The 21,039-nt window shown below is 59.2% G+C and overlaps 2 protein-coding genes across 2 annotated transcripts; both read left to right on the forward strand.

The window, feature by feature from the left end:
* Positions 1-987: 987 nt before the first annotated feature.
* LOC308051117 (macrophage mannose receptor 1-like) lies at positions 988-8,061 on the forward strand. The gene is made up of 8 exons (XM_080361423.1): positions 988-1,074; positions 1,805-1,930; positions 2,002-2,100; positions 2,643-2,699; positions 3,168-3,563; positions 5,703-5,848; positions 7,010-7,119; positions 7,840-8,061. The coding sequence occupies exons 1-8, from the start codon at positions 1,005-1,007 to the stop codon at positions 7,964-7,966; spliced, it is 1,131 nt and encodes a 376-aa protein (XP_080217549.1). The 5' UTR covers positions 988-1,004; the 3' UTR covers positions 7,967-8,061.
* A 3,193-nt stretch (positions 8,062-11,254) lies between these two features.
* SYDE1 (synapse defective Rho GTPase homolog 1) lies at positions 11,255-20,303 on the forward strand (the record flags this gene model as incomplete). The annotated part of the gene is made up of 8 exons (XM_080361307.1): positions 11,255-11,336; positions 11,941-12,414; positions 13,261-13,977; positions 15,144-15,439; positions 15,523-15,649; positions 16,585-16,745; positions 17,786-18,038; positions 19,981-20,303. 8 exons carry the CDS (start codon positions 11,255-11,257, stop codon positions 20,301-20,303), a joined length of 2,433 nt encoding a protein of 810 aa, XP_080217433.1.
* Between the last annotated feature and the right edge of the window lie 736 nt (positions 20,304-21,039).

Genomic DNA, 21,039 nt, shown 5'->3' on the forward strand with positions numbered 1-21,039 from the left:
ACAACGGGTGTCACCACAACTGTCACCGTGAGCGGCCAGTGGCGCGGTGGCCGGGGCTGGCGGGGGCTGATAACGGCCGGCCCTTCCTGTCCCCTTCCTGGGGACAGCGCGGGGACAGGAACCCGCCCTGGGGACACTGAGGGTGCTGGGTGGGCCTGGGTGCACCCTGGGGATGGGGACGGCGGGGTGGGATGGGCGTGGGGACACTGGGCATGGGGACACTCTGGACACGGGGACACACTGAGCATGGGGACACACTGAGGATGGGGACACTGGACATAGGGACACACTGGACATGGGGACACTGGACATGGGGACACACTGGACATGGGGACACTGGACATAGGGACACACTGGACATTGGGACACTGGACATAGGGACACACTGGACATTGGAACACTGGACATGAGGACACACTGGACATGGGGACACTGGTCATGGGGACATCCCAGACATGGGGACACTGGACATGGGGACACACTGGGCATTGGGACACTGGACATATGGACACACTGGACATTGGGACACTGGACATGGGGACACTGGACATGGGGACACACTGGACATGGGGACACTGGTCATGGGGACACTGGTCATGGGGACACACTGGAAATAGGGACACTGGACACAGGGACACACTGGACATTGGGACACTGGACATGGGGACACACTGGACATGGGGACACACTGGACATGGGGACACTGGATGGGGACACACTGGTCATGGGGACATGGGGACACCCTGGTCATGGGGACACCGCGGACACTGTCCCACTGTCACCCTTTGGGGACACCTTGGTGACACCGGGCTCTTCACCACCCCCCTTGGGGACTGTCACCAAGTGTCACCAAGAGACAGACCCACTGGGGCTCGGGGGCCCCTTTGTGGCTTGTCCCCAAGGGGGGGACATCCGGAACTGTCACCCCCCCCGCTTCCCGCTGGCTTTATCAGTGGGGACATGTTGGGGACACTTTGGGGACAGCTCGGCGTGTGACAAGGACAATGTACGGCAACCTTGAGGACACCCATGGGCAAGGACAAGCGTGGCCACAGGGACCTGGTGGCAAGAAAGGTGGGTGACATCCCGGGGGGGGTGACACGGGTGTCCTCATGTCCCTAATGCACCCCCCCTCAGTGTCACTTTGGGGTGTCGTGGTGCTAGGGGACCCCCATGTCCATCTGTTGTCCCCAAGGGTGTCCCCAGGGTGGGTGGTGGCACCAAAGGGACTCCCATGTCCATATATTGTCCCAAAGGGTGTCCTCAATGTGGGTGGTGGCACCGAAGGGACCCTCATGTCCATTTATTGTCCCCAAGGTGGGTGGTGGCACCAAAGGGACCCCCATGTCCATCTGTTGTCCCCAAGGTGGGTGGTGACACCAAAGGGACCCCCATGTCCATCTGTTGTCCCGAAGGTGGGTGGTGACACCAAAGGGACCCCCCATGTCCAATTATTGTCCCCCAAGATGGGTGGTGACACCAAAGGGACCCTCATGTCCATCTGTTGTCCCCAAGGTGGGTGGTGACACCAAAGGGACCCCCATGTCCATCTATTGTCCCCAAGGGTGTCCCCAATGTGAGTGGTGGCACCAAAGGGACCTTCATGTCCATCTATTGTCCCCAAGAGTGTCCCCAGGGTGGGTGGTGACACCAAAGGGACCTCCATGTCCATTTATTGTCCCCAAGGTGGGTGATGACACCAAAGGGACCCCCATGTCCATCAATTGTCCCCAAGGGTGTCACCAGGGCATATGGTGACACCAAAGGGGTGTCCCCAGTGCTGTCACCTCTGTCCCCTCCCCAGCCTGCGATGACACGTCCCCCCCAGACGAGAACCCCTACGAGCCCCTGGACCCCCCTGTCACCGTCCCCAACCCCAAGCGTGTCCCCGACCCCCCGGCGCCGAGGACACCGGTGTCACCGCATCACGGTCAGTGCCACCCAGGGGGGGCTGTTTGTCACTTTTGTGTCACTTTTGTCACTCACCCCCCTCGTTTCCAGTCTGCTGCTCCAGGTCGCGGCTGCTGCTGGTGACACTGGTGGCACTGGGGGTGTCAGTGCTGCTCAATGTCACCATCCTCGTTGGTGGCCTCCGGCGCGGTGAGCATGGTGGGGTCGTTGTCACCGGGGGGGGTGACAATGTGGGGGCTGCGGGGGGACAGAGGGACAGTTCTGGGGGTGCCCAGGGGGGACATGGGGGCTCAGCAACACCAGGACCTTGTGGTGACACGTGTGTCCCCAGTGTCCCCAACACCAACTCTTCACCCCTCCTGGAGACATTGTGGTGACACGGTGACACTTGTGTCCCCAATGTCCCTAACACCAGCTCCTCACCCCTCCTGGGGACATTACGGTGACACTTGTGTCCCCAATGTCCCCACCCCAGCTCCTCACCCCTCCTGGGGACATTGCGGTGACACGGTGACACTTGTGTCCCCAATGTCCCCGCACCAGCTCCTCACCCCTCCTGGGGACATTGCGGTGACACTTGTGTCCCCAATGTCCCCACACCAGCTCCTCACCCCTCCTAGGGACTTTGCGGTGACACTTGTGTCCCCAATGTCCCCAACACCAACTTCTCACCCCTCCTGGGGACATTGTGGTGACACGGTGACACTTGTGTCCCCAATGTCCCCACCCAGTGGCAGCCCTGACAGCAGCGCTGGAAGCAGAGAAGGCGAAGGAGCCACCAAGTGCAGGTGTGTGTCCCTGTCACCTGTCCCCTGTCCCCTCCCTGTCCCACAGTGTCACCCACAGACCTGTCCCCAAGTGTCCCCAACTCACCGGGAATGTCCCCAACTCACCACCAATGTCCCCGCAGCCTCTGGCTCCTTCCAGCTGTACAATGAAGTCCAAGCTGTATGTGTGTCCCCATTCCTGTCCCACAGTGTCACCCACAGATGTGTCCCCTGTCCCCAGTCCCTACGTGTGTCCCCTGTCCCCAAGTGTCCCCAACTCACCGGGAATGTCCCCAACTCACCACCAATGTCCCCGCAGCCTCTGGCTCCTTCCAGCTGTACAATGAAGCCCTGTCCCTGTCCCACAGTGTCACCTATGGCCATGTCCCCAATCCCCACATTTGTCCCCAATCCCCACATGTGTCCCCTGTCCCCACATGTCCCCAACTCACCGGGAATGTCCCCAACTCACCACCAATGTCCCCGCAGCCTCCAGCTCCTTCCAGCTGTACAACGAAGCCCAATCCGTGTGCGTCGAAGCCTCGGGGCAGCTCCTGACGGCGTCACCGTGTCGTCCCCAAACCCCGTCCCAGCGGTTCCGCTGGCTCCCGGGGGGCCGGTTACAATCGTGGGGGACCCAACGCTGCGTCACCGCCACGCGGAGCCAAAACCTGGCGCTGGTGCGGCTGGAGCCGTGCCGGGAACCGGCGGCGCCGCTGCAGCGCTGGGAGTGCCGCGCCGGGGGGCTGCTGGCGCTGGCCGGTAACGAGCTCTTCTTTAATTACGGCAACAACCGGCAGTCGGTGGTGATGCTCTACACCGGGGACCGCGAGTGGAGCCGCTGGGTCGTGCATGGCACCAAGGACGACGTTTGCTCCCGCGCCTGTGAGTCCTAGAACCTGTATTTTGAATAGTTAAGCCTGGCTTAACTTGCTTTGGCTGAAATTGAGTGCTTACCTGGCAGGGATGCGGCTTAAGCGAAGCTTGCACTGCAATAGGGCACTAAGCCTGATCTAACCATGTGTTTAGGGTGATTTAGAGGGCTTAAGCTAACCCTAGAACTGATATTTCAACTATTTAAGCTTGGCTTAACTTGAGCTGGCTGAAAGTAATCAAGTATTTAAGCTTGGCTTAACTTGCACTGGTATGCGGCTTAAGCAAAGCTCTCACTGCAATAGGGCACTAAGACTGATCTAACAATGTGTTTAGGGTGATTTAGAGGGCTTAAGCTAACCCTAGAACCAATATTTCAAGTATTTAAGCTCGGCTTAACTTGCGTTGGCTGAAATTGAGTGCTTACCTGGCAGGGATGCAGCTAAAGCGAAGCTTGCACTGCAATAGGGCACTAAGCTTGATCTAACAATGTGTTTAGGGTGATTTAGAGGGCTTAAGCTAACCCTAGAACTGATATTTCAACTATTTAAGTTTGGCTTAACTTGAGCTGGCTGAAAGTAATCAAGTATTTAAGCGTGGCTTAACTTGCACTGGTATGCAGCTTAAGCAAAGCTCTCACTGCAATAGGGCACTAAGCCTGATCTAACAATGTGTTTAGGGTGATTTATGGGGCTTAAGCTAACCCTAGAACCAATATTTCAAGTATTTAAGCTTGGCTTAACTTGCGTTGGCTGAAATTGAGTGCTTACCTGGCAGGGATGCAGCTAAAGCGAAGCTTGCACTGCAATAGGGCACTAAGCTTGATCTAACAATGTGTTTAGGGTGATTTAGAGGGCTTAAGCTAACCCTAGAACTGATATTTCAACTATTTAAGTTTGGCTTAACTTGAGCTGGCTGAAAGTAATCAAGTATTTAAGCGTGGCTTAACTTGCACTGGTATGCAGCTTAAGCAAAGCTCTCACTGCAATAGGGCACTAAGCCTGATCTAACAATGTGTTTAGGGTGATTTATGGGGCTTAAGCTAACCCTAGAACCAATATTTCAAGTATTTAAGCTTGGCTTAACTTGCGTTGGCTGAAATTGAGCACTTACCTGGCAGGGATGCGGCTAAAGCGAAGCTTGCACTGCAATAGGGTGCTAAGCCTGATCTAACCATGTGTTTAGGGTGATTTAGAGGGCTTAAGCTAACTCTAGAACTGATATTTCAACTATTTAAGCTTGGCTTAACCTACATCACCTGAAATTCAGCACTAAGCTGCACGGATGTGGCTTAAGCGAAGCTCACACTGCAATAGGGCTGAACCTGATCTAACCATGTATTTAGGGTGATTTAGGGGGCTTAAGCTAACCCTAGAACTGATATTTCAAGTATTTAAGCTTGGCTTAATTTGTACTGGCTGAAATTGAGCACTTACATGGCAGGCATGTGGCTTAAGCGAAGCTCAAACTGCAATAGGGCACTAAAGCTGAGCTCATCCTGTATTGAATGTGATTTAAGGGGCTTAAGCTAAGCCTAACTGAGCCTAAACCCTAATGAGGTCCTAATCCTAAATATATGAAACTTAATCTAAACCTAAATAGATGAAACTTAAGCTAATCCTAAGGAAGGTCAAACCCAATTGGCGTCCTAACCTTGAGGCAGACTTAGGCCTGACTAAGGCACTTTGGCCTAAAATTCAGCCCTAACATGGGGCTTAAGTGAAGCTGAATATGAGATGAAACTCAAGCTAATCCTAAGGGAGGTCAAACCCCACGGGGTTCCTAACCCTGAGGCAGACTTAGGCCTGACTAAGGCACTTAGGCCTAAAATGCCCTAGCATGCGGCTTAAGTGAAGCTCAATATGAGATGAAACTTAAGCTGATCCTAAGGGAGGTCAAGCCCCACTGGGTTCCTAACCCTGAGGCAGACTTAGGCCTGACTAAGGCACTTAGGCCTAAAATTCAGCCCTAACATGGGGCTTAAGTGAAGCTGAATATGAGATGAAACTCAAGCTAATCCTAAGGGAGGTCAAACCCCATTGGCGTCCTAACCTTGAGGCAAACTTAAGCCTGACGAAGGCCTAAAATTCAGGCCTAACGTGTGGCTTAAGCAAAGCTCCAACTGCCTTTTTTGTGTCCCCTTGTCCCCAGGTTGTCCCCCCTGCTCCAAAGGCTGGACTTATTTTCAGAATTCTTGCTATTTTTACTCAAAAATGGCCAATTCTTGGGAAAACGCCCAAAATTTCTGCTCGCTCCTGGGCTCGCAGCTTCTGGAGGTGGACGGACCCGAGGAGAAGGTGACACTGTGGTGCTTAAGCTGAGCTTTGTGGGGAGGGGGCTGTTTTCTGGGGGACGGGGAGCAGCTGGAACCCTATAAAGCCTTGTCCTAAACTCCACACCCCGCTTTTTCCCCAGGCTCACCCTAAGCTTGGCCTAAATTTTGCCCTTTTACACCTAAATTTACAGCCTAATGTTGCTACAATTAAACCTGACATCATTCCTAACAGAGGTGTAACCTTAATGCTGGGCCAAATCCAGCCAAAACCTGCCCCTAACTCTATGCCTAATGCTAAAACTGACTATAAGCCTGTCCCTAAGCCTTGTCCTAAGCTTGGCTCTAACCCTAACCCTGACCCTAAGCCTGTCCCTAATGGTAAAACTGGACTTAAGTCTAACCCTAATCCAGTTATGCATAACTGTAATCCCAGGCCTATCCTAAGCCTAATTCTACATGTATTTATAGGATTTAAGCTAATCCTAAAATAGCCCAAACTCCAACATGGCCTTAATTCAGCCCTAACCCTAAACATATGAAACTTAAACCAGCCCTAAGATAGTCCAGAACCCAACGAGTCTCTAATCCAGCCCTAATCCTAAACATATAGGATTTAAATTAGCCCTAAACTAGCCCAGAACCCGGTGAGGCTCTAACCCAGTCCTAACCCTAAATATATAGGACTTAAACTAGTCCTAAACCAGTCCAGACTCCAGTAAGGCTATAACACAGCCCTAATGCTAAATATATAGGATTTAAACTAGCCCTAAGCTAGTTCAGACCCCAATAAGGCTCTAACCCAGCCCTAAACTTAAACATATGTGATTTAAACTAGTCCAGAGCCCAGTAAGGCTCTAACATAGCCCTAATCCTAAACATACGAGATTAAACCTAGTCCTAAACGAGTCCAGAGCCCAAGGAGTCTCTAACTTTAACCCCACACCTCATTTTTCACAACGTTGACCCCAAACCCCTAGATAAGCCGCCCTTAAGCCCAGCTTAGAGCCCGAGTGCCCCTCACGCTGCCACCCCTGACCCCCAAACCTCCTCCAAACTGTCCCCCCGGCACTAAAACCCCGCCTAGAGAGCTGGGGAGTGTGGAGGGCATCAGGTCCTACCTCGCAGCACCCCAGGTTGTCCCCCTGCTGTCCCCAAGGGCGGGTGACGCTGGTTTTGTCCCCAGGATCACATCCGGAAGATGCTGGAAGGTTCGTCCTGGCTCGGAATCCGCGACTCGGACGTCGAGGGCACCTGGAAGAGAACGAACGGGACCGTGGTGACCCCCGAAAGCAGGTACGGGGGGGACAATGGTACGGGACACCAATGGGACGGGGGGCCCCTTCCTTGGGGGGGTCACTTTTTGGGGGGTCCTTTCTTTGGGGGGGATCCCTTCTTTGGTGTACAGGATGCCAGGGTGATTGGGGAGTCCCTTCCTTGGGGGGTTCCCTTCTTTGGGGGGGACAGGAGGGACCCTGGGGTTATGGGGGGGTCCCTTCTTTTGGGGGGACACAGGAGGGACCCCAGGGTGATGGGGGGAATGTCTTATTTGGGGTACAGGACCCCCCAGGGTGATTGGGGGGGTCCCTTCTTTTTGGGAGGACACAGGAGGGACCCTAGGGTGATTTTGGGGAGGGGGGGCATGGGGGGGGGATGTCCCTTTTTTGGGGGGATCCCCAGGGTACCCTGTGGTTCAGGGGGGGGGGGGATCCCCTCCTTAGTTGGGGGGGGACAGGAGGGACCCCATTGTGAAAGGGGGACCCTTCTTTGGGGGTGGGGTCCCTCCTCAGTGGAAGGACCCAGGGGTTATAGGGGGGGGTCCCCTACTTAGGGGAGGTCCATTCCTTAGTTTGGGGACAGGAGGGACCCTATGGTGACAGGGGGACCCTTTTTTGGGGGGTTCTCCTCCTCAGTGGAGGGACCCAGGCGTTCGGGGGTGGGGGTCCCTGTTAAGGGAATAATGGGGACACTTGGGGACACCCCCAAGATGTCATGTCCCCCTCCTCTTTGTCACAGCTGGTGGCACCGGAATGAGCCCAACGGGGGCCAACAGGAAAACTGTGGGGCCATGGGGGGGGACGGCGAGTGGTTCGATTACCCCTGCGGGGGCCACCTGCCCTGGGTGTGCGAGGGACCCCCCTGAACGCAAAGGGACACCCCAAAAGTGACCCGAGCACTTTGGGGGGGTCCCCATGACCCCCTTCTACTCACCTGTGTGTCCATTTGAGTGAAAATTTGGGGTCCTGGGGGGGATTTTGGGGGGTTCCCTGCAGAGAAATAAAGATGTGTGTAGAGTGACACCCCCCAACCAGTGACATTGGGGGGGGTTGTGTGGGGTTGGGGACACCCGGTGATGTGGGGTGGGGGGTTTAGGGGGGTCTTGGGCCCTCAGGGATCCCCAAAATCCCTTTAGTTATCCTTTGGGTTGCCCAAAATACCCCCCCAGACACATAATTACACCCCAGACCCCCCAAATATCCTCCCAGGGCTCCCCCAAAATACCCCCCAGACCCATAATTACACCCCAGACCCCCCAAATATCCCCCCAGGGCTCCCCCAAAATACCCCCCAGACCCATAATTACACCCCAGACCCCCTAAATATCCCCCCAGGGCTCCCCAAAAATACCCCCCAGATCCATAATTACACTTCAAACCCTCTAAATATCCCCCCAGGGCTCCCCAAAAATACCTCCCAGACCCATAATTACACCCCAGACCCCCAAATATCCCCTTAGGGCTCCCCAGAAATAACCCCCAGACCCACAATTACACCTCAGACCCCCCAAATATCCCCCCAGGGCTCCCCAAAAATACCCCCCAGACCCATAATTACACCCCAGACCCCCTAAATATCCCCCCAGGGCTCCCCCAAAATACCCCCCAGATCCATAATTACACTTCAAACCCTCTAAATATCCCCCCAGGGCTCCCCAAAAATACCCCCCAGACCCATAATTACACCCCAGACCCCCAAATATCCCCCCAGGGCTCCCCCAAAATACCCCCCAGACCCATAATTACACCCCAGACCCCCTAAATATCCCCCCAGGGCTCCCCCAAAATACCCCCCAGATCCATAATTACACTTCAACCCCCCCAAATATCCCCCCAGGGCTCCCCCAAATACCCCCCAGACCCATAATTACACCCCATGGCTTCCCCAGATCCCCCCCAGGACCCCTAAATCCCCCTCTAGACCCCCAAATACCCCCAGACCCCCCTCTAAATCCCTCCCAGACCCCCAAATACCCCCCAAATTGACAGAGGGACCTGAGGTGTCCCCGATCCGGGGCGGGGTGGGGGGGTCCCGTTCCAAGGCGGTTTCTCAGTCCCAGGGGGGGTGTCCCGGTTCCAAAGGGGTTTCTCAGCCTCAAGGGGGGTTGTCTCTGTCCCGGGGGGGGAGTGTTTCAGTCTGGGGGTGTCTCTTTTTTGGCGGGGAGGGGGTTAAATTCCGGACTACAGCTCCCGGCATCCCAGGAATTGGCGGCGCCGCGATGGCGGATCCGGCGCTTCGGGCCCGGGCGCGCTGAGGGGACAAGAACAACAACTGAGGGGACAAGAGCGAGCTGAGGGGGCTTGAGGGGACCTTGAGGGGACTTGTGGGGACCTGGAGGGGCTGAGGGGATCTGAGGGGACCGAGGGGACCCGGGGGGGGAACGAGGGGACCGGGGGGGGCGATGGCGGATCCGGCGCTTCGGGCCCGGGCGCGCTGAGGGAAACGAGCTAAGGGGACCGAGGGGACAAGGGCGGGCTGAGGGGACCTGAGGGGACAAGGACAGGCTGAGGGGACCGGGGGGGGACCGAGGGGACCTGAGGGGACTTGGAGGGGCCTGAGGGGAGCGAACTGAGGGGACAAGAACGAGCTGAGGGGACCCGAGGGGACCAAGGGGACTGGGCTTAGGGGACCCGAGGGGACCTGAGGGGACTGAGCTGAGGGGACAAGAACGAGCTGAGGGGACCCAAGGGACCTGAGGGGACCGAACTGAGGGGACAAGAACCAGCTGAGGGGACCCGAGGGACCTGAGGGGACCGAACTGAGGGGACAAGAACGAGCTGAGGGGACTCAAGGGACCTGAGGGGACCCGAGGAACCGAGGGGATCTGAGGGGACCGAGCTGACGGGACCTGAGGGGACAGGAACGGGCTGAGGGGACCTGAGGGGACAAGAACCGGCTGAGTGGACCTGGGGGACCTGAGGGGACAAGGACGGGCTGAGGGGACCCAAGGGACCTGAGGGGACTGAGCTGAGGGGACAAGAACCGGCTGAGGGGACCTGAGGGGACAAGAACAAGCTGAGGGGACCTGGGGGACCTGAGGGGACAAGGACGGGCTGAGGGGACCTGAGGGGACTGAATTGAGGGAACAAGAACGAGCTGAGGGGACCTGGGGACCTGAGGGGACAAGGACGGGCTGAGGGGACCTGAGGGGACCGAACTGAGGGGACAAGAACGAGCTGAGGGGACCTGGGGACCTGAGGGGACAGGAACGGGCTGAGGGGACTTGAGGGACCTGAGGGGACCCAAAGGACCAAAGGGACCTGAGGGGACTGAGCTGAGGGGACAAGAACAAGCTGAGGGGACCCAAGGGACCTGAGGGGACAGGAACAGGCTGAGGGGACCCAAAGGACCAAAGGGACCTGAGGAGACTGAGCTGAGGGGACAAGAACGAGCTGAGGGGACCCAAGGGACCTGAGGGGACAGGAACAGGCTGAGGGGACTTGAGGGACTTGTGGGGACCTAAGGGTACCTGGGGGACCTGAGGGGACAGGAACGGGCTGAGAGGACCTGAGAGGACCCAAAGGACCAAAGGGACCTGAGGGGACTGAGCTGAGGGGACAAGAACGGGCTGAGGGGACCCAAGGGACCTGAGGGGACCTGAGGGGACAGGAAGGGGCTGAGGGGACTTGAGGGACCTGAGGGGACTTGTGGGGACCTAAGGGTACCTGGGGGGACCTGAGGGGACAGGAACGGGCTGAGGGGACCTGAGGGAACCCAAAGGACCAAAGGGACCTGAGGGGACTGAGCTGAGGGGACAAGAACAAGCTGAGGGGACCCAAGGGACCTGAGGGGACAGGAACGGGCTGAGGGGACTTGAGGGACCTGAGGGGACTTGTGGGGACCTAAGGATACCTGGGGACAGGAACAGGCTGAGGGGACCTGGAGGGACCTGAGGGGACCCAAAGGACCAAAGGGACCTGAGGGGACTGAGCTGAGGGGACAAGAACGGGCTGAGGGGACCTGTGGGGACTGAGGGGACCTGGAGGGACCTGAGGGGACAAGAACCAGCTGAGGGGACCTGGGGGACCTGAGGGGACCTGGAGGGACCTGAGGGGACAAGGACAGGCTGAGGGGACTTGTGGGGACCTGAGGGGACTGAGGGGAACTGGAGGGACCTGAGGGGACCAAGGAGACCTGAGGGGCCGGGGGGGCGATGGCGGAGCCGCTGCTGCGCCGAACGTTCTCCCGCCTGAGGGGCCGCGACCGCCCGAAGAAACTGGAGGTCAAGGACAGAGGTATGGACACCCCCTGAAAGAAAAGGGACCCCCTCGAAACACAGGGGACCCCCACTGAGGAGGCCACCCCCCCCACCCCCCAACCCCAGACGCCTGGGTCCCTCCTGCCTTCCCTCCAAAGAAGGGACCCCCCAAAAGAAGGGACCCCCCTCCCTTCAAAGAAGGGTCCCCCTGTCACCATGGGGTCCCTCCCATCCTCTTCTGTCAGGAGGGGACCCCCCCCCCATAACCACAGGGTCCCTTTTGTCCCCACACTGGGGAGGGGACCCCCCGGACGCCTGGGTCCCTCCTGCCTCCCATCCAAAGAAGGGACCCCCCAAAAGAAGGGAACCCCCAAAGAAGGGTCCCCCCATCACCCCAGGGTCCCTCCTGTACCCCCCAACTAAGGAAGGGACCCCCCTGCAAGGAAGAGACCCCCCCCCGAGGAGGGAACCCCCGAACGCCTGGGTCCCTCATATCTTCCCTCCAAAGAAGGGACCCCCCCAAAAGAAGGGATCCCCCCATCACCCTGGGGTCCCTCCAGTCTCCCCACTGAGGAGGGAACCCCCACCCCCATTCACATTTTGGGGACCCCCCCCTCACCTCACCCCTCTGCCCCCCACAGAGACCTCCCCCCCGAGCCCCGACTCCCCAACATCCCCGGAGGTGCCAGCGCCGGATCCGCCATCACCCCGCAAGCAAAACCACCCCCCGAAACCCCCCCAGGACACGAGTGACATCGGTGACACTGACGATGATGATCCAGGGGGCGACGCGGCGAATGGTCCCGGTGATTTTGGGGGGGGTGGCAAGAGTCCCCCCCATGGTTCCTACCTGCAGAGCCTGGAGCGGAGCAGCCGGCGCTGGGTGTTGGGACATGAGGAACCGGGAGGTGACACCGATGGCGGTGCCACCGCCAGTGGGGACATCTGGTACAACCCCATCCCCGAAGACGATGACCCCCGGGGGGGACACAGCAAAGAGTCCCCCTCCCAAATAAGCTGGGAAGAGCCCCCCCGGAGCACGATGGGGACGTTGGGGACAGGGGACGTCGGTGGCACTCGAGAGGAGCCGGGAGCTGGGAGGACCCAGGCGTTCGGTGAGTGGTGGTTGTGGGTTGGGGACAGTGGTGGCCCCCACAGCCTTTGGCCCTGTCACCCCCCCAGGAGTGTCTCCAGGGTCCCCTCTTCACCATCACCCTGAGCGTTTGGTCTTTGTCACCCCCCCCACGACCCCCCAGTCCCTGTCCCCCCCTTTACAATGTCCCCAGACCCCACAGTCCCTGTCCCCCCCATTACAGTGTCCCCAAGACCCCCCAATCCTTGTTCCCCCCATTACAATGTCCCCAGACCCCACAGTCCCTGTCCTTGTGCCCCAGGACCCCACAGTCCCTGTCCCCCCATTACAATGTCCCCAAGACCCCACAGTCCTGTCCCCCACATTAGTGTCCCCAAGACCCCATAGCACAGTCCATGTCCCCACCATTACAATGTTCCAAAGACCCCCCAGTCCCTGTCCCCCCCATTACAGTGTCCCCAAGACCCCACAGTCCATGTCCCCCCCATTACAGTGTCCCCAAGACCCCACAGTCCCTGTTCCCCCCATTACAGTGTCCCCAGACCCCACAGTCCCTGTCCCTGCCCCCCAGGACCCCACAGTCCCTGTCCCCCCACCCTGGACCCCACAGTCCGTGTCCCCCCCCATTACAGTGTCCCCAAGACCCCACAGTCCCTGTCCCCCCCATTACAGTGTCCCCAAGACCCCACAGTCCCTGTCCCCCCCATTAGTGTTACCCAAAGACCCCCAGGCCCTGTCCCCCCTACCCAGGACCCCACAGTCCCTGTCCCCAAATTACAGTGGCCCCAGAATTGTCCCCAACCACCCCCTCCCATCCTTCCCCCCCAGTTCCCCCCAATCCCCACTCACCCCCTTTGTCCCCCCCCAGGCAAGACACCTCTCCCCTGCGTCACCACGGGGACCCCCCCGTCCCCTCCCGCCAGCCCCAAAAAGAGCCGTTCTCTCCCCAAAACCAAATCCCCCGGCACCGTCCGCCGCCTCTCGCTCAAGATGAAGAAACTCCCGGAACTTCGGCGCAAACTCAGCTTACGGAGCCCCCGCCCTCGGGGACACGATGACAACGGGGGACACTCCGGCGCCACCTCCCCACGCGGCGTCATCACCCGCTACCACCTGGACACCTCGGTGGCTTCGCCGGCACCGCCGCCGCGACCCAAACCAACCGGTTACCTGAGCGACGGCGACTCCCCGGAGCTCCCGGTGAAAACCCGCGGGGACGCCGCCGACAGTGACGCCGCTTTGGATGTCACCGCGTTCCGTCCCTACAGCTGCGACGACTCTTCGGCGCTTGGCCCCGTGTCGGGTTTGGTCGCCGTTCACCTCCGCGGCGTCCGGGATCTGAAACCGGCGGCGCCGAGCGCCGAGCCGCGGGATTATTTCTGCGTCTTGCAGGTGGATTCGGCCAAACGGGCGCGGACGGCGCTGGTGCCGGCGCGGGGGGCGGCGCTGGGGCTCAACCATAACTTCAACCTGGAGCTGGAGGCCGCGCGGCACCTCAAGGTTATGGTGTTCGCGTGGGACGCGGCGGCGCGGCGGAACCGGCTCTGCGGCCACGGCACCGTGGGGCTGCCGCATGTCTTCCGAGGTGACTTTTTGGGGGGTTTTGGGGGCATTTGGGGACACAAAACCATGGTGGTGGCACCGCGGTGGTGCCACATGGTCTCTGAGGTGACACCTGGGTTGGTTTTGGGGACATTTGGGGACACAAAACCATCTTGGTGGCACCTTCTGAGGTTGGTTTTGAGGAGTTTGGGGACACAAAGTGATGTTGGTGGCACCGTGGTGCTGCCCCATGTTCTCTGAGGTGACACTTGGGTGACATCTTGGGGGGGGTTTGGGGACACAAAACCATGGTGGTGACATCGTGGTGGTGGCACATGGTCTCTGAGGTGACACCTGGGTTGGTTTTGGGGACATTTGGGGACACAAAAACATGTTGGTGGCACCTTCCGAGGTTGGTTTTGAGGAGTTTGGGGACACAAAATGATGTTGGTGGCACCGTGGTGCTGCCCCATGTTCTCTGAGGTGACACTTGGGTGACATCTTGGGGGCATTTGGGGACACAAAACCATGGTGGTGGCACCGTAGTGCTGCCCCATGTTCTCTGAGGTGACACTTGGGTGACATCTTGGGGGGGGGGTTTGGGGACACAAAACCATGGTGGTGGCACCATGGTGATGCCACATGGTCTCTGAGGTGACACCCGGGTTGGTTTGGGGTACATTTGGGGACACAAAACCATCTTGGTGGCACCTTCTGAGGTTGGTTTTGAGGAGTTTGGGGACACAAAGTGATGTTGGTGGCACCGTGGTACTGCCCCATGTTCTCTGAGGTGACACTTGGGTGACATCTTGGGGGGGTTTAGGGACACAAAATGATGTTGGTGGCACCACAGTGCTGCCCCATGTTCTCTGGGGTGACACTTGGGTGACATCTTGGGTGCATTTGGGGACACAAAGTGATGTTGGTGGCACCGTGGTGTTGCCACACGTCCTCTAAGGTGACACCTGGATTGGTTTTGGGGACATTTGGGGACACAAAACCATCTTGGTGACACCTTCCCAGGTCAGTTTTGGGGGCATTTGGGACCTCAATGGTGTCACCGTCATCCTTCCTCACGTCCTCTATGGTGACACTCGGGTCAGTTTTGGGGACATTTGGGGACATAAAACCCTGTTGACACCCCCGTGGACCCCTCAGGTGACACCCCCATCACTTTTGGTGACATTTCATGACATTTATCCCCCACAGATCACCGAACGCAACAACTCGCCGTGCGGCTCCAACCCCGCGGGATCCTCTACACCAAACTCACCTTGGTGCGGCAAAACCCCCAACCCGGCGCTTCACAACCCCCTTTTGGGGCAGAATCCCCCAATTTTGGCTCGGAACCCCCCATTTTTGGCTTGGAACCCCGCGGTTTTGGCTCGGAACCCCGCGTTTTCGGCGTTGAGCTCCGGCGCCTCGTAGAGCGGGAGAACTCGCCCACCAAAGTGCCGCTTCTCATCCAAAAATGCGTCGCCGAGATCGAGCGGCGCGGGTTGAAGGTGAGGGGGACTCTGTTGGGGGGGGTGTTTTGGGGACGCGGTGACACCGGTGACACCGGTGACGGTGTCACCGCGTCCCCAAGGTGGTGGGGTTGTACCGGCTCTGTGGTTCGGCCGCCGTCAAGAAGGAGCTTCGGGACGCGTTCGAGAGGGACAGCGCGGCTGTGACGCTGTCGGAGCGGCGCTACCCGGACATCAATGTTGTCACCGGTGGGTGGCCCTGTGTCCCCTCTGATGTCCCCTCTGGTGTCCCCATGTCCTCTCGGATGTCTCCATGGTGTCACTTTGTCCCAGGGATCCGTAAGGGGCGTCCTGGTGTGTCCCTTCTGATGTCCCCTGTGTCCTCTCTGATGTCCCCATGGTGTCACTTTGTCCCCCTGTGTCCCCTCTGATGTCCCCATGTCCCCTCTGCTGTCTCATGTGTCCCCTCCCATGTCCCCTGTGTCCTCTGTGATGTCCCCATGTGTCCTCTCCCATGCCCCCTGTGTCTCCTCCAGTGTCCCCTGTGTCAACTCTGATGTCCTCTGTGTCCCCTTTAATATCCCCATGTGTCCCCTCTGATGTCCCCATGGTGTCACTTTGTCCCCCTGTGTCCCCTCTGATGTCCCCTGTGTCCCCTCTCATGGCCCTTGTGTCCCCTCTGCTGTCCCCTGTGTCCTCTCTGATGTCCCCATGTCCCATCTGATGTCCCCACAGTGTCACTTTGTCCCCCTGTGTCCCCTCTGATGTCCCCTCTGTCCCTTCTGTCCCCATGTGTCCCCTCTGATGCCCCCATATGTCCCCTCTAATGTCCCTGCGATGTCACTTTGTCACTGTGTCCGTCTGTCCAGGGGTCCTGAAAGATTTCCTGGGGGTGTCCCCATGTCCCCTGTGTCCTCTCTGATGTCCCCATGTCCCATCTGATGTCCCCACAGTGTCACTTTGTCCCCCTGTGTCTCCTCTGTCCCCTCTGATGTCCCCATGTGTCCCCTCTGATGTCCCCTCTGTCCCTTCTGCTGTCCCCATGTGTCCCCTCTAATGTCCCCATGAGTCCCCTCTGATGTCACTTTGTCACTGCGTCCGTCTGTCCAGGGGTCCTGAAAGATTTCCCGGGGGTGTCCCCATGTCCCCGCGATGTCACCGTGTCCGTCCGTCTGTCCGTGTAGGTGTCCTGAAGGATTTCCTGCGGGAGCTGCCGTCCCCACTCATCCCCCCCGGGTTGTACCGGGCGGTGTTGGGGACAATGGGGACATCGGGGACACCGGGGACAACCGGGAGCCACCGCGAGGCCACGATGCTGCTTGACGGGCTGCCCGAGCCTGAGAAGGTGGGTTCACGGCCCCAAAAATGGGGAGTTTGGACCCAAAAATGGGGTTCACAGCCCCCAAAATTAGGGGGTAGGGGACAAAAAGGGGTGTTGGGTGCCAAAAACTGGCTGTCCAGACCCCCAAAATTGGGTGCACAGCCCCAAAATGGGGTGTCAGGTGCCAAAAACTGGGTGTCCAGTCCAAATACTAGGCTGTCTGGACCCAAAAATGGGGTGTCCGGACCCAAAAATGGGGGGACGTGGGACAAAAATGGGGTGTCCAGACCAAATAATGGGGTGTCTGGACCCCCCAAAATGGGTTCATGGCCCCAAAAATGGGGTGTCCGGACCCAAAAATGGGGGGATGTGGGATAAAAATGGGGTGTCCAGACCAAATAATGGGGTGTCTGGAGCCAAAAATGAGGTGTCTGGACCCCCCAAAATGGGTGCAGAGCCCCCAAAATGGGGTGTCCAGATCCAAAAATGGGGGGGATGGGGTCAAAAATGGGGTGTCTGGACCCCCAAAAATGGGGGCACAGCCCCCAAAATGGGGTGTCCAGACCCAAAAATGGGGGGACATGGGACAAAAATGGGGAGTCTGTACCCAAAACTGGGGTTCACGGACCCAAAAATGGGGTGTCTGTACCCAAAAATAGGGTGTTGGGGGACAAAAATGGGGGGGGAGGTTTGTGACAATGGTTGTGACACCCAGAGATGTCCCCAACCATGTCCCCTTGTCCCCAAGGCCACTTGAGCCCGGTGGCTTCATTCCCCTATTGTCACCCCCATGTGTCACATCCCAGTGACACCGGTGACAATTCCCTTTGCTTGGGGGATTTGTGACAATGGTTGTGACACCCGAGGGTGTCCCCAACCATGTCCCTTTGTCCCCAACCATGTCCCTTTGTCCCCAAGGCCACCATGACCACCTGCACCCGGTGGCCTCATTCCCCCATTGTCACCTCGTGTGACATCAAGTCCTAGATCTCTTTGAGCAGGGGGTTTGTGACAATGGTTGTGACACCCGAGGGTGTCCCCAACAATGTCCCCTTGTCCCCAAGGCCACCCTGACGTGTCTCCTGGACCACCTGAGCCTGGTGGCCTCGTTCCACGACTGCAACCGCATGACGCCGCAAAACCTGGCCGTGTGTTTCGGGCCCGTCCTGCTCGCCCGTCCCCCCGTCCCCGACGTCACCGATGTCACCGACGTCACCGCCGCCCGTCCCCGATGTCCCCGAGGTCCCCAAGGTGACGTCCCCGTCGACTTCAAGCGTCACCTGGAGGTTCTGCACTACCTGCTGCGGGCCTGGCCGGGTGAGTTGGGGACATTTTGGGGACATTTGGGGTGGGGGGGGCGGGGTTGGGACCCTCCTTGGTGGCTTTTTCGTGTGTCATTGTCACCAGGGGTCTGTGATCCCCACAATGTGTCACTGGCTGCACTTTGTGACCGCCTCCCCTGCCAGTGACACTCCCAACCCCCCCATGACCCCCTGCCACGTGTCACCAAGACCCCCACAAGTGTCACCATGACCACGCCCAAGTGTCACCATCAACCCCCCCCCCCCCCCCAAACCCTGGTGACCCCCAAATGCCCCCAGTGACCCCCCCACACATGTCACCATGACCCCCACAAGTGTCACTGTGACCCCCCCCCCATACCCCTGGTGACCCCTCTAGCCACCCCCAGTGATGCCCCAGATGTCACCATGACCCACCCACATGTCACCATGACCCCCCCAAGTGTCACCGTGACCCCCCTGACATGTCACCATGAACCCCCAAGTGTCACCGTGACCACCCCCCACAAGTCACCGTGACCCCCCCCAAGTGTCACCGTGACCTCCCCTACATGTCACCATGACCACCCCCAAGTGTCACCGTGACCCCCCCACGTCACCATGACCCCCCAAGTGTCACCGTGACCACCCCCACAAGTCACCGTGACCTCCCCAAGTGTCACCATGAACCCCCCAAGTGTCACCGTGACCCCCCCACATGTCACCGTGACCCCCCCAAGTGTCACCGTGACCCCTCCCACATGTCACCGTGACCCCCCCCAAGTGTCACCATGACCCCCCCACATATCACCGTGACCCCCCCACATATCACCGTGACCCCCCCAAGGGTCACCATGAACCCCCTAAGGGTCACCGTGACCCCCCCACATGTCACCATGACGCCCCCAAGTGTCACCGTGACCCCCTTGACATGTCACCATGAACCCCCAAGTGTCACCGTGACCACCCCCCACAAGTCACCGTGACCCCCCCCAAGTGTCACCGTGACCTCCCCCACATGTCACCATGACCACCCCCAAGTGTCACTGTGACCCCCCCACATGTCACCATGACCCTCCCAAGTGTCACCGTGACCACCCCCACAAGTCACCGTGAACCCCCCAAGTGTCACCATGAACCCCCCCAAGTGTCACCGTGACCCCCCCACATGTCACCGTGACCCCCCCAAGTGTCACTGTGACCCCCACACATGTCACCGTGACCCTCCCAAGTGTCACCGTGACGCACCCACAAGTCACCGTGACCCCCACACACGTCACCGTGACCCCCCCAAGTGTCACCGTGACCCCCCCTACAAGTCACAGTGACCCCCCCCACGTCACCGTGACCCTCCCCACATGTCACTGTGACCCCCCCCAAGTGTCACCATGACCCCCCCAAGTCTCACCGTGACCACCCCACAAGTCACCGTGACCCCCCCAAGTGTCACTGTGACCCCTCCACATGTCACCGTGACCCCCCCACATATCACCATGACCCCCCCAAGTGTCACTGTGACCCCCCCACGTCACTGTGACGCCCCCAAGTGTCACCGTGACCCCCCCCACGTCACCGTGACCCCCCCCACAAGTCACCGTGACCCTATGTGTCACCGTGACCCTCCCCACATGTCACCGTGACCCCCCCACATGTCACCGTGACCCCTACTACGTGTCACCGTGACCCCACCACATATCACCATGACCCTCCCCAAGTGTCACCGTGACCCCCCACACAAGTTACCGTGACCCCCCCCAAGTGTCACCATGACCCTCCCAAGTGTCACCGTGACGCACCCACATGTCACCGTGACCCCCCCAAGTGTCACCGTGACCCCCCCACAAGTCACAGTGACCGCCCCCCCCCCAAGTCACCGTGACCCCCCCAAGTGTCACCATGACCCCCCCCAAGTGTCACCGTGACCCCCCCGATGTGTCCTCATGTCCCTGCACCCCCCTGACCCTCCCCTCTTTCCACAGCCCCTCCCCCCCGCGCCGTCCCTCCCCCACTGCACCTGGAGCTGCCGCCGGTGACACCGGTGACACCATCTGTGCCACCGCTGGTGACACCGCGGCCACGTCCCCGCGGCCCCGAGAGCCCCCCCAGCAACCGCTACGCCGGAGACTGGAGCATCTGTGACCCCCCCGGCCCCCAGGGGACAGCGAGTGACACGGGTGACACCGCCATGGGGACGCGTTTTGGGGACATCGGGGACAGTCCCCGGCTCAGCCTGAGGGACTTTGATGCTTTGATCCGGGAGCTGGAGCGGGAGCTGGCGCAGCCCATCGATGTGTGTCTGTGACATCGGGGACATTGGGGACACCGGGGACGGTGGCACTTGGTGGCCTTGGGTTTGAATGGAGGGGAAAGGAGGGACGGTGGGGACAACACAGGGACCCCGGTGACAACACAGGGACCTGGTGACACCACAGGGACTTTGGTGACAACAGAGGGACCTGGTGACACCACAGGGACCCCGGTGACAAAACAGGGACCTGGTGACACCACAGGGACATCAATGACACCACAGGGACCTGGTGACAATACAGGGACCCAAGTGACACCAGTGGGACCCTGGGGACACCACAGGGACCTTAGTGGCACAACAGGGACCTTGGTGACACGTGTGGGACATCAGTGACACAATAGGGAGCTGGTGACACCACAGGGACTCCAGTGACACCACAAGGAGCCAAATGACACCCGTGGGACCCTGGGGACATCACAGGGACCTCAGTGACAACACAGGGACCTGGTGACAACACAGGGACCTTGGTGACGCAACAGGGACCTTGGTGACACCATTGGGACCCCAGAGACACCGGTGGGACCTCAGTGACATGACAGGGACCTCAGTGACAACACAGGGACCCAAGTGACACCACAGGGACCTGGTGACACCACCAGGACCCCGTGACACCAGTGGGACAGTCCCCAGATTGTCACTTGACCATGCCCAAATTGTCACTTGTGTCCCCAAGGTGGTGACACACTTATGTCACAGGACACAAGGGGGACGCAATGACACTTTATGGCCA

This window comes from Nesoenas mayeri, assembly GCF_963082525.1.
Source record: "Nesoenas mayeri genome assembly, chromosome: 31".
Lineage (NCBI taxonomy): Eukaryota > Metazoa > Chordata > Aves > Columbiformes > Columbidae > Nesoenas > Nesoenas mayeri.